This window comes from Mus musculus, chromosome 15, assembly GCF_000001635.26.
Source record: "Mus musculus strain C57BL/6J chromosome 15, GRCm38.p6 C57BL/6J".
In the NCBI taxonomy this organism is placed as follows: domain Eukaryota; kingdom Metazoa; phylum Chordata; class Mammalia; order Rodentia; family Muridae; genus Mus; species Mus musculus.
In genome coordinates, this window is record NC_000081.6 from 43,516,148 (window position 1) to 43,528,292 (window position 12,145).

A 12,145-nucleotide genomic window follows, 5' to 3' on the forward strand; every position below is an offset into this window, starting at 1 on the left:
TAACATAAACTAATAGCATGTATAGTGTATGAGTATGTTTAGTTTTTTATTAGAAACAACAAGCTACCGAGAAATTGATCTTTTGACACAGCGTGAATACATTTTTAAAATCAGCTATTATTAAATTACTCCATATGTGGAAATAAGAACCTGTTATGGGTAGGCATGTCAATGAACAACATGGAATAAGTTTATTAGGCTAGTAAGTAGAAACATTATGTCTTAGGAGGTCCTCCCAATGGCCGTTCCTTCTGTCTTTTTCAGGAGTCCTGGCCAATCCCTCCTAGGTTACAGAACCATACTGTAGTATTTGTTTTGCCTTTTCTGTTTGATTCACTGCTAGGTTTGAGGTCAGCCTTCCATATGTCTGCAGTTTAGTTATTCTGGTTGTACAAAGTCTCTTACTTATTAATTGCTAGTATGTAATTTATTTCTTGCTTAAGGTTATAAGGAATGCTTGTACACTTAATTTTCTGTCCACATGTTTTGGTCTTAGTACATGTGCACATCTGGTGTGTTACTTGGTAGCACTGATTTAGAATATGCGCATATTTATTAGGGAGGAGAGTTTTCTAAATCAATATTTACTTTCTTTGTACTTGGAGAGAGTCATCTTTTTACCAACGTATGTTCTGGTGTGCTCCTAATGTTACTTCATGTTGTTATATTGTATTTACCTAATGTGCAGAGAGGTTGAACATTTTTGTATATTTTGTGTCTACATAGATATCTTCTTTTCTTGTCTACTTAGATACCTTCTTTCATAAAGTCTATTGTCTATCTGTTCATAAAAGCTTTAAATTTTGATCCATGTTTTTTTTTTTTTTTTTTTTCCATTTTTTATTAGGTATTTAACTCATTTACATTTCCAATGCTATACCAAAAGTCCCCCATATCCACCCACCCCCACTCCCCTGCCCACCCACTCCCCCTTTTTGGCCCTGGTATTCCCCTGTACTGGGGCATATAAAGTTTGCAAGTCCAATGGGCCTCTCTTTCCAGTGATGGCCGACTAGGCCATCTTTTGATATATATGCAGCTAGAGTCAAGAGCTCCGGGGTACTGGTTAGCTCATAATGTTGTTCCACCTATAGGGTTGCAGATCCCTTTAGCTCCTTGGCTACTTTCTCTAGCTCCTCCATTGGGAGCCCTATGATCCATCCATTAGCTGACTGTGAGCATCCACTTCTGTGTTTGCTGGGCCCCGGCATAGTCTCACAAGAGACAGCTACATCTGCGTCCTTTCAATAAAATCTTGCTAGTGTATGCAATGGTGTCAGCGTTTGGATGCTGATTATGGGGTGGATCCCTGGCTATGGCAGTCTCTACATGGTCCATCCTTTCATCTCAGCTCCAAACTCCGTCTCTGTAACTCCTTCCATGGGTGTTTTGTTCCCAAATCTAAGGAGGGGCATAGTGTCCACACTTCAGTCTTCATTCTCCTTGAGTTTCATGTGTTTAGCAAATTATATCTTATATCTTGGGTATCCTAGGTTTGGGGCTAATATCCACTTATCAGTGAATACATATTGTGTGAGTTTCTTTGTGAATGTGTTACCTCACTCAGGATGATGCCCTCCAGGTCCATCCATTTGGCTAGGAATTTCATAAATTCATTCTTTTTAATAGCTGAGTAGTACTCCATTGTGTAGATGTACCACATTTTCTGTATCCATTCCTCTGTTGAGGGGCATCTAGGTTCTTTCCAGCTTCTGGCTATTATAAATAAGGCTGCTATGAACATAGTGGAGCATGTGTCCTTCTTACCTGTTGGGGCATCTTCTGGATATATGCCCAGGAGAGGTATTGCTGGATCCTCCGGTAGTACTATGTCCAGTTTTCTGAGGAACCGCCAGACTGATTTCCAGAGTGGTTGTACAAGCCTGCACTCCCACCAACAATGGAGGAGTGTTCCTCTTTCTCCACATCCTCGCCAGCATCTGCTGTCACCTGAATTTTTGATCTTAGCCATTCTGACTGGTGTGAGGTGGAATCTCAGGGTTGTTTTGATTTGCATTTCCCTGATGATTAAGGATGTTGAACATTTTTTCAAGTGCTTCTCTGCCATTCGGTATTCCTCAGGTGAGAATTCTTTGTTCAGTTCTGAGCCCCATTTTTTAATGGGGTTATTTGATTTTCTGAAGTCCACCTTCTTGAGTTCTTTATATATGTTGGATATTAGTCCCCTATCTGATTTAGGATAGGTAAAGATCCTTTCCCAATCTGTTGGTGGTCTTTTTGTCTTATTGACAGTGTCTTTTGCCTTGCAGAAACTTTGGAGTTTCATTAGGTCCCATTTGTCGATTCTCGATCTTACAGCACAAGCCATTGCTGTTCTGTTCAGGAATTTTTCCCCTGTGCCCATATCTTCAAGGCTTTTCCCCACTTTCTCCTCTATAAGTTTCAGTGTCTCTGGTTTTATGTGAAGTTCCTTGATCCACTTAGATTTGACCTTAGTACAAGGAGATAAGTATGGATCGATTCGCATTCTTCTACACGATAACAACCAGTTGTGCCAGCACCAATTGTTGAAAATGCTGTCTTTCTTCCACTGGATGGTTTTAGCTCCCTTGTCAAAGATCAAGTGACCATAGGTGTGTGGGTTCATTTCTGGATCTTCAATTCTATTCCATTGGTCTACTTGTCTGTCTCTATACCAGTACCATGCAGTTTTTATCACAATTGCTCTGTAGTAAAGCTTTAGGTCTGGCATGGTGATTCCGCCAGAAGTTCTTTTATCCTTGAGAAGACTTTTTGCTATCCTAGGTTTTTTTGTTATTCCAGACAAATTTGCAAATTGCTCCTTCCAATTCGTTGAAGAATTGAGTTGGAATTTTGATGGGGATTGCATTGAATCTGTAGATTGCTTTTGGCAAGATAGCCATTTTTACAATGTTGATCCTGCCAATCCATGAGCATGGGAGATCTTTCCATCTTCTGAGATCTTCTTTAATTTCTTTCTTCAGAGATTTGAAGTTTTTATCATACAGATCTTTCACCTCCTTAGTTAGAGTCACGCCAAGATATTTTATATTATTTGTGACTATTGAGAAGGGTGTTGTTTCCCTAATTTCTTTCTCAGCCTGTTTATTCTTTGTATAGAGAAAGGCCATTGACTTGTTTGAGTTTATTTTATATCCAGCTACTTCACCGAAGCTGTTTATCAGGTTTAGGAGTTCTCTGGTAGAATTTTTAGGGTCACTTATATATACTATCATATCATCTGCAAAAAGTGATATTTTGACTTCCTCTTTTCCAATTTGTATCCCCTTGATCTCCTTTTGTTGTCGAATTGCTCTGGCTAATACTTCAAGCACTATGTTGAAAAGGTAGGGAGAAAGTGGGCAGCCTTGTCTAGTCCCTGATTTTAGTGGGATTGCTTCCAGCTTCTCTCCATTTACTTTGATGTTGGCTACTGGTTTGCTGTAGATTGCTTTTATCATGTTTAGGTATGGGCCTTGAATTCCTGATCTTTCCAAAACTTTTATCATGAATGGGTGTTGGATCTTGTCAAATGCTTTTTCTGCATCTAACGAGATGATCATGTGGTTTTTGTCTTTGAGTTTGTTTATATAATGGATTACATTGATGGATTTTCGTATATTAAACCATCCCTGCATCCCTGGAATAAAACCTACTTGGTCAGGATGGATGATTGCTTTAATGTGTTCTTGGATTCGGTTAGCGAGAATTTTATTGAGGATTTTTTCATCGATATTCATAAGAGAAATTGGTCTGAAGTTCTCTATCTTTGTTGGATCTTTCTGTGGTTTAGGTATCAGAGTAATAGTGGCTTCATAAAATGAGTTGGGTAGAGTACCTTCTACTTCTATTTTGTGAAATAGTTTGTGCAGAATTGGAATTAGATCTTCTTTGAAGGTCTGATAGAACTCTGCACTAAACCCATCTGGTCCTGGGCTTTTTTTGGTTGGGAGACTATTAATAACTGCTTCTATTTCTTTAGGTGATATGGGACTGTTTAGATGGTCAACTTGATCCTGATTCAACTTTGGTACCTGGTATCTGTCCAGAAATTTGTCCATTTCGTCCAGGTTTTCCAGTTTTGTTGAGTATAGCCTTTTGTAGAAGGATCTGATGGTGTTTTGGATTTCTTCAGGATCTGTTGTTATGTCTCCCTTTTCATTTCTGATTTTGTTAATTAGGATTTTGTCCCTGTGCCCTTTAGTGAGTCTAGCTAAGGGTTTATCTATCTTGTTGATTTTCTCAAAGAACCAACTCCTCGTTTGGTTAATTCTTTGAATAGTTCTTCTTGTTTCCACTTGGTTGATTTCACCCCTGAGTTTGATTATTTCCTGCCGTCTACTCCTCTTGGGTGAATTTGCTTCCTTTTTTTCTAGGGCTTTTAGATGTGTTGTCAAGCTGCTAGTATGTGCTGTCTCCCGTTTCTTCTTGGAGGCACTCAGCGCTATGAGTTTCCCTCTTAGAAATGCTTTCATTGTGTCCCATAGGTTTGGGTACGTTGTGGCTTCATTTTCATTAAACTCTAAAAAGTCTTTAATTTCTTTCTTTATTCCTTCCTTGACCAAGGTATCATTGAGAAGAGTGTTATTCAGTTTCCACGTGAATGTTGGCTTTCCATTATTTATGTTGTTATTGAAGATCAGTCTTAGGCCATGGTGGTCTGATAGGATACATGGGACAATTTCAATATTTTTGTATCTATTGAGGCCTGTTTTGTGACCAATTATATGGTCAATTTTGGAGAAGGTCCCGTGAGGTGCTGAGAAGAAGGTATATCCTTTTGTTTTAGGATAAAATGTTCTGTAGATATCTGTCAGGTCCATTTGTTTCATAACTTCTGTTAGTTTCACTGTGTCCCTGTTTAGTTTCTGTTTCCACGATCTGTCCTTTGAAGAAAGTGGTGTGTTGAAGTCTCCCACTATTATTGTGTGAGGTGCAATGTATGCTTTGAGCTTTACTAAAGTGTCTCTAATGAATGTGGCTGCCCTTGCATTTGGTGCGTAGATATTCAGAATTGAGAGTTCCTCTTGGAGGATTTTACCTTTGATGAGTATGAAGTGTCCCTCCTTGTCTTTTTTGATAACTTTGGGTTGGAAGTCGATTTTATCCGATATTAAAATGGCTACTCCAGCTTGTTTCTTCAGTCCATTTGCTTGGAAAATTGTTTTCCGGCCTTTCACTCTGAGGTAGTGTCTGTCTTTTTCCCTGAGATGGGTTTCCTGTAAGCAGCAGAATGTTGGGTCCTGTTTGTGTAGCCAGTCTGTTAGTCTATGTCTTTTTATTGGGGAATTGAGTCCATTGATATTAAGAGATATTAAGGAAAAGTAATTGTTGCTCCCTTTTATTTTTGTTGTTAGAGTTGGCATTCTGTTCTTGTGGCTGTCTTCTTTTTGGTTTGTTGAATGATTACTTTCTTGGTTGTTCTAGGGCGTGATTTCCGTCCTTGTATTGCTTCTTTTCTGTTATTATCCTTTGAAGGGCTGGATTCGTGGAAAGATATTGTGTGAACTTGGTTTTGTCGTGGAATACTTTGGTTTCTCCATCTATGGTAATTGAGAGTTTGGCCGGGTATAGTAGCCTGGGCTGGCATTTGTGTTCTCTTAGTGTCTGTATAACATCTGTCCAGGCTCTTCTGGCTTTCATAGTCTCTGGTGAAAAGTCTGGTGTAATTCTGATAGGCCTTCCTTTATATGTTACTTGACCTTTCTCCCTTACTGCTTTTAATATTCTATCTTTATTTAGTGCATTTGTTGTTCTGATTATTATGTGTCGGGAGGAATTTCTTTTCTGGTCCAGTCTATTTGGAGTTCTGTATGCTTCTTGTATGATCATGGGCATCTCTTTTTTTATGTTTGGGAAGTTTTCTTCTATTATTTTGTTGAAGATATTAGCTGGCCCTTTGAGTTGAAAATCTTCATTCTCATCAATTCCTATTATCCGTAGGTTTGGTCTTCTCATTGTGTCCTGGATTACCTGGATGTTTTGAGTTAGGATCCTTTTGCATTTTGTATTTTCTTTGACTGTTGTGTCGATGTTCTCTATGGAATCTTCTGCACCTGAGATTCTCTCTTCCATTTCTTGTATTCTGTTGCTGATGCTCGCATCTATGGTTCCAGATCTCTTTCCTAGGGTTTCTATCTCCAGCGTTGCCTCGCTTTGGGTTTTCTTTATTGTGTCTACTTCCCCTTTTAGTTCTAGTATGGTTTTGTTCATTTCCATCACCTGTTTGGCTGTGTTTTCCTGCTTTTCTTTAAGAGCCTGTAACTCTTTAGCAGTGCTCTCCTGTAAATCTTTAAGTGACTTATGAAAGTCCTTCTTGATGTCCTCTATCATCATCATGAGAAATGTTTTTAAATCTGGGTCTAGATTTTCGGTTGTGTTGGGGTGCCCAGGACTATGTGGGGTGGGAGTGCTGCGTTCTGATGATGGTGAGTGGTCTTGATTTCTGTTAGTAGGATTCTTACGTTTGCCTTTCGCCATCTGGTAATCTCTGAAGCTAGCTGTTTTAGTTGTCACTGTTAAGAGCTTGTTCTTCAGGTGACTCTGTTAGCCTCTATGAGCAGACCTGGAGGGTAGCACTCTCCTTAGTTTCAGTGGGCAGAGTATTCTCTGCAGGCAAGCTCTCTTCTTGCAAGGCAGGTACCCAGATATCTGGTGTTCGAACCAGACTCCTGGCAGAAGTTGTGTTCCACTCACTAGAGGTCTTAGGATCACGTTTGGAATCCTGTGTGGGCCCTTGCGGGTGTCAGGCGACTCAGCTGGCAAGGTAGCCGGGGCTCGAGTGGAGTGGAAGGGGTTTGTGCCCCAGATCAAGCCCGGGTAGCCTGCTTCCCTATGTACCGCAGTCTCAAGTTCCACGCGATTGGATTGGGGTAGGCGCTGTGTTCCACTCACCAGAGGTCTTAGGGTCCCGTGGGGAGTCCCGTGTGGGCCCTTGCGGGTGTTGGGCAAGACTCTGCTGTCAAGGTAGCCCGGGGCTCGAGTCTCGAGTCGAGCGGAAGGGACTTGTGCCCCAGATCAGGCCCGGGTAGCCTGCTTCCCTATGTACCGCAGTCTCAAGTTCTGCGCGATTGGATTGGGGCAGGCACTGTGATCCACTCACCAGAGGTCTTAGGGTCCCGTGGGGAGTCCCGTGTGGACCCTTGCGGGTGTTGGGCAAGACTCTGCTGGCAAGGTAGCCCGGGGCTCGAGTCTCGAGTCGAGCAGAAGGGACTTGTGCCCCAGATCAGGCCCGGGTAGCCTGCTTCCCTATGTACCACAGTCTCAAGTTCCGTGCGATTGGATTGGGGCAGGCACTGTGATCCACTCACCAGAGGTCTTAGGGTCCCGTGGGGAGTCCCGTGTGGACCCTTGCGGGTGTTGGGCAAGACTCTGCTGGCAAGGTAGCCCGGGGCTCGAGTCTCGAGTCGAGCGGAAGGGACTTGTGCCCCAGATCAGGCCCGGGTAGCCTGCTTCCCTATGTACTGCAGTCTCAAGTTCCGCGCGATTGGATTGGGGCAGGCACTGTGGTCCACTCACCAGAGGTCTTAGGGTCCCGTGGGGAGTCCCGTGTGGACCCTTGCGGGTGTTGGGCAAGACTCTGCTGGCAAGGTAGCCCGGGGCTCGAGTCTCGAGTCGAGCGGAAGGGCTGATCCATGTTTTGAGTGTATGATGGCAGATATTTCTTAAGTGCTTGCTTTCTCTTTAAAATGAGTTTGAGAAGTAGATCATCTGAAGTAAAATGTGTTCAAATTCATTAATCACTTCCTCTATAGTTTTTCATCTGTATATTTTGTATAAGACATCTGTGGCTACTAAAGGCTCAAGAGTGATACTCATATATATATTTTGTTTCTCATTTAAAATTCCTATTCATTAGGAAAAACTAATTTATGAACTGAAGTAGAATCAGTTTTTACCCACATTAATATGTAGTGGTTTTTTTTTTTTAAGTCACAAATGGTAGATTCTATTTTCTAGGTTCTAAATTGCCTATATAGCATTGATAAATTACATACCATTGACCTGCATCTCCTGTTTTACAACCCAGGAACTCTAATACCTTCAAGGTTGCTATTCTAAAATCACAGTATGATACTTCTAACAAAGACAGGTGCTATCATAATTCTAACACCCTCGTCAGTTATTATCTCATGTAAGTAATTGATATCATAGCTGGCCCTACTTGTATCTTTATTTTAGATGTAAAATACTCTATAATAATTAAAGAATCTGATTTTGGGGTGGCTTCCTACACATCTTTTCAGTTATAGAAAGTCCCTACATTTCTAAACAAACATCTTTCCCTTACTTTGTGAGACCCACTTCACCAACTGACATCATTTTGATGTTTTAAGCCATTGAAGACCTAAACCCTGTTCTTGGTGGCATTTACCCTTGCTTCAATGTTCATCTTCTCCCTTCCTCCTCTGTCTTCTCTCCGACCCTCTCCGTTTAGCTCAGTATTTTCTTCCCTTATTTATTTTGTTGTTAGATTCATTTCATTTTTATAAAGTGTTGTAAATCTCACTGTCCAATACAAAGAGCCCTGAGAGCATTGCTCGTGTGCTTGAGGTTCTGGCTTCAGCTCTGTAAGTTCCATACTATGCAGTGAGGTGGAGTTCCGTTCTGCTTTTGCTTTTGTGGGAGTGGCAGTATATGGATTTTCCTTTGTAGCTGTAACTGGCCTTGGTGAAACACAGGCTGTGGCCTTGACCCTGTTTCAGTCCTCCTGACTCAGGCTCCACAGTGATAGATGACAGGTCTCCATGTAGATGTCTTTCTGTCTGGCTCAGTTTCTCACTTATCCTGGGTAACTAATACACCAGTACATTGGAGAATGATGTTTTTTATTGTTTGGTTGTTTTAATGTTCTTCCTGCTGAGTTTTGTTGTTAAATTTTTAAGATCCACAGTACAGACATGATTAGTGTGTTCAAACAAGTGTAACTGTGATAAATAGAAAATTTGTGAATGGTATCAGAAGTATAGCTTTCAGACTCACATTTTTATAACTAAATAAAATTTTAAGATGCATTTGAAAATTTAGGAATGTGTATCTAGGCATATGAACCAGTGCAAAGCATAAAGCAAATATATATTCTTTACTGTAGTGTTTTTCTAAGTATTTAAGAATTTGATAAAATGAGGTTTTATTATCAGATTTTCTTCCCTTCCACTTAATGAAACAAAATGTGACCACTGCCTGACCTTTAATTAGAAACCTGGTCTAGCATGTTGACTAGAATAGTCATCGATTTAGTGTTCAGGAAGAGTTTATTATGAACTTTCCTGACAGTTCTTCAGATCGGCACTTCTTCCTTACACTGTAAATTTGCCTGTCAGCGATCCATATGTTATTATGTAACTGTAGATGTGGCTCTGTTATTGTTCCTTTGGAAAACGGAAAACTAAATTATGATTTGAGGGAAAAAATGAGATCCTGGCTTAATCAGTTCATTTGCTCTATAATTCTAGAATAGACAGAAATAATTGCATGTCATGAAGAGTTTGAGATGATAGATTTATATGTGCTCCTTTTTCAATATGTTCTGACATGAATGAGCAAGCTTGGCTTATCCTAAAGTGCACTGGTTGTCAATGGTGGTGTCACTAGCCTATGTGTGTATTTATAAATGGCTAATTATGAAAAAAATCATACTTTTACTTCTAAAAATATATTTCATATTAATTTTAAAATCCTATATTTAAAAATAGATTTTAAAGCTTCACAGATTTTTATTATTCCTTTGTACTTAAAGAAATTAGAATAATTATTACTGTGTGGTACCATATTGTATACCCTCGCCCCAAACCCATCAAAGCTTTCCTCAAAATTAATGCATAAATTCTTTGATTAGAGCTATTCCTGCTTATACTGAGTAAACAGTGGTAAAAGAAAAGTCTTTCTGTTCTGGTAAACGCCACACAGGTAAATTTATCAGCTGGATAATTGCAAGAGAAGCATACCTTCTCTGTAATCTTTAATTGCTAACAGGAGTTTTAAAGGTTTAAATATGATATTGTTATCATAATTTCTAAACAGCACTGCTATTTTTAACATTTCTATCCTTTAGGCTGTGATGCCTTATGGCAGGCTGGTGCCTTGCATTTCCTCACTGTCTCTAGGATGCTCTTGTATTATCTCCTCTGTCAAATAGACTCTGAGCCGCAGCACCTAATGCTGTGGGATTTACTGCGCTAAATGTAGTCAGGTCAGAGGAGGTTACCAGTCATGAAGCCTGTGCTCCTGTAATCTGTGCTCTCATTCCATCTTCTGAACAGGTCATTTGCCACATTCAGTTCATCCCAAAGAAAAGAAACACAGAGTAAATCAAATGTTAAGTACTTACATCAAAAGACAGTTGCTGGAAAATGTGTTAACTAGGAATACTAGATGTTGCTAATACCACATTTCAATCAATACTTAAACTATGGGAAAATAAGTACTTCAGATTAATAGACTTTCCCCCACCCTCATAGGGAACAAGCACTTATTGGGTAAATCTGTTGTGTTAAATCAGACCTGATGCAAATGACGGTGATTGCCAGCTCAGTTAGAAAGCTCATTTTGAAATCAGCATGGGGTAGTCAGCACTGATTCCCCAGTGGATGAGTTTGAATTTAATATGTTCTGAATTTGCTTTTGTATACAGGAACCTAGGACTTGATATAATATATTTTGTTTTCATTATAAAATTTAATCCCAATTAGTTTTATAAAGTGAATTAGAACTTAGTAGGCAAGAAGTGTATCTATCATCCAGCGAAGTAACAAATCTGAAGTTTGAAAAATGTGACCTATTTTAAATAATGTCAAAGTCTGTACATTTTTACTTTTAAATGTTTAATTAAGATATTTGCATGTATAGTGCACCTCGTTTTAAATTCCAAACATCCATTTACAGGTTAGACAAGTAAATATCAACTCTATTTCTCTCTATGTGTGTGTTTAAATTTCATCTAAGTTATTCAGTTCCTCATAAATGTTTTGGAGTCTGAACCTAGGGTAGTTTTAAAATTCAATCTAAACTTTTATAGGTTATCATGCTAATTAAAATCAGCTTAAACTACCCAAGTATGTAGTGAAATATTTGTACACTTCAACTGAAGATGAAACCCTATTGCAAATATCCATGAAACTCAGAGTTCGCTCAGACTGTAAAGTACATGTGATTTCACAGGAATGATAAATAATATTTTCTTGCACAATATGAAGATGAGGTGTGATGTTTAAACTTTGCAATGAAATTGAACCTACCTAACTGAACTGTTTTTCCTTTTTAATTAGTTTGCAGGTCGAAGTAAGAAGGAAACCAAATACTCTCTTAAGGCAGTTGAAGACATGTTGGAGACATTGCAGATCACTCAGTCTTGAGGTTTCAGGAACCCATTTGACGTTAGATTTCAAACTACACAGTTGAACTTTTTGGCCTGTGACTGAATTTACTAAATATCTAGTGCTATTTGTATTCTAATTTTCTCTGAAGAGGTTGTTATAAAGAATGTTTAACTAAACCTCAGCTTGCCTTGTACTGCTAGGAAGCAGGGAGATGGAGGTAATCCATGGGACAGAGATTTAAGACCTATTGATTGTATATCCATCCTCGTATATCACCCCTACACCTTATTAAATAAACCATGGTTTATTAAACTCATGTATGAAAATTCTAGTTTCTTTTGTTTTATTGGAATTCGTGTGTTGTTGTAGAGCTCATTTGTCAGCTAAGTTCTTCTCGTTGGTGAGGAGAAACATACAAATATATAGCTTGCAGAAACAAATTATTTTGAGTATTTTACAGTGTCAGGCTGGATTTTGTTGTACATTTCAGTGGGCTGTTGAGGTTTTTATTCTTTCAAATTGTTCTAATAATAAATTTTACATAAATTATAACATTCTTTAAAATTGATGATAGCTCTGTGAAGGTTTTGTTTGATGTAGACATTTTTATCCATAAAATGCCTCAAAGGCAATAATGGGCTAAACATTTAGAATTAACCCTTTTACACATTATGGTTATTAAAGCTTTTAATTGTGAATTACATATAATATATTTAGAATCATAAAAATATCAAGGATATTGTAACCACTGGGATCTCCTTAGTTTTCAGGGGAAAGGAAAAATCTAAACTATTTTTTAAAATATTATTACTGTTCTTATATATAGTCATCTCTTTACTACAATT

The 12,145-nt window shown here is 38.9% G+C and overlaps 1 protein-coding gene across 1 annotated transcript in view; it reads left to right on the forward strand.

The window, feature by feature from the left end:
• Emc2 (ER membrane protein complex subunit 2) overlaps nt 1-11,630 on the forward strand; it is a 50,549-nt gene extending 38,919 nt beyond the window's left edge. The window contains exon 11 of the mRNA NM_025736.2: nt 11,250-11,630. Coding sequence (NP_080012.1) covers nt 11,250-11,336 — 87 coding nt within the window. The 3' untranslated portion in view covers nt 11,337-11,630. The remainder of the gene's footprint in view (nt 1-11,249) is intronic.
• The last annotated feature ends 515 nt before the right edge of the window (nt 11,631-12,145 follow it).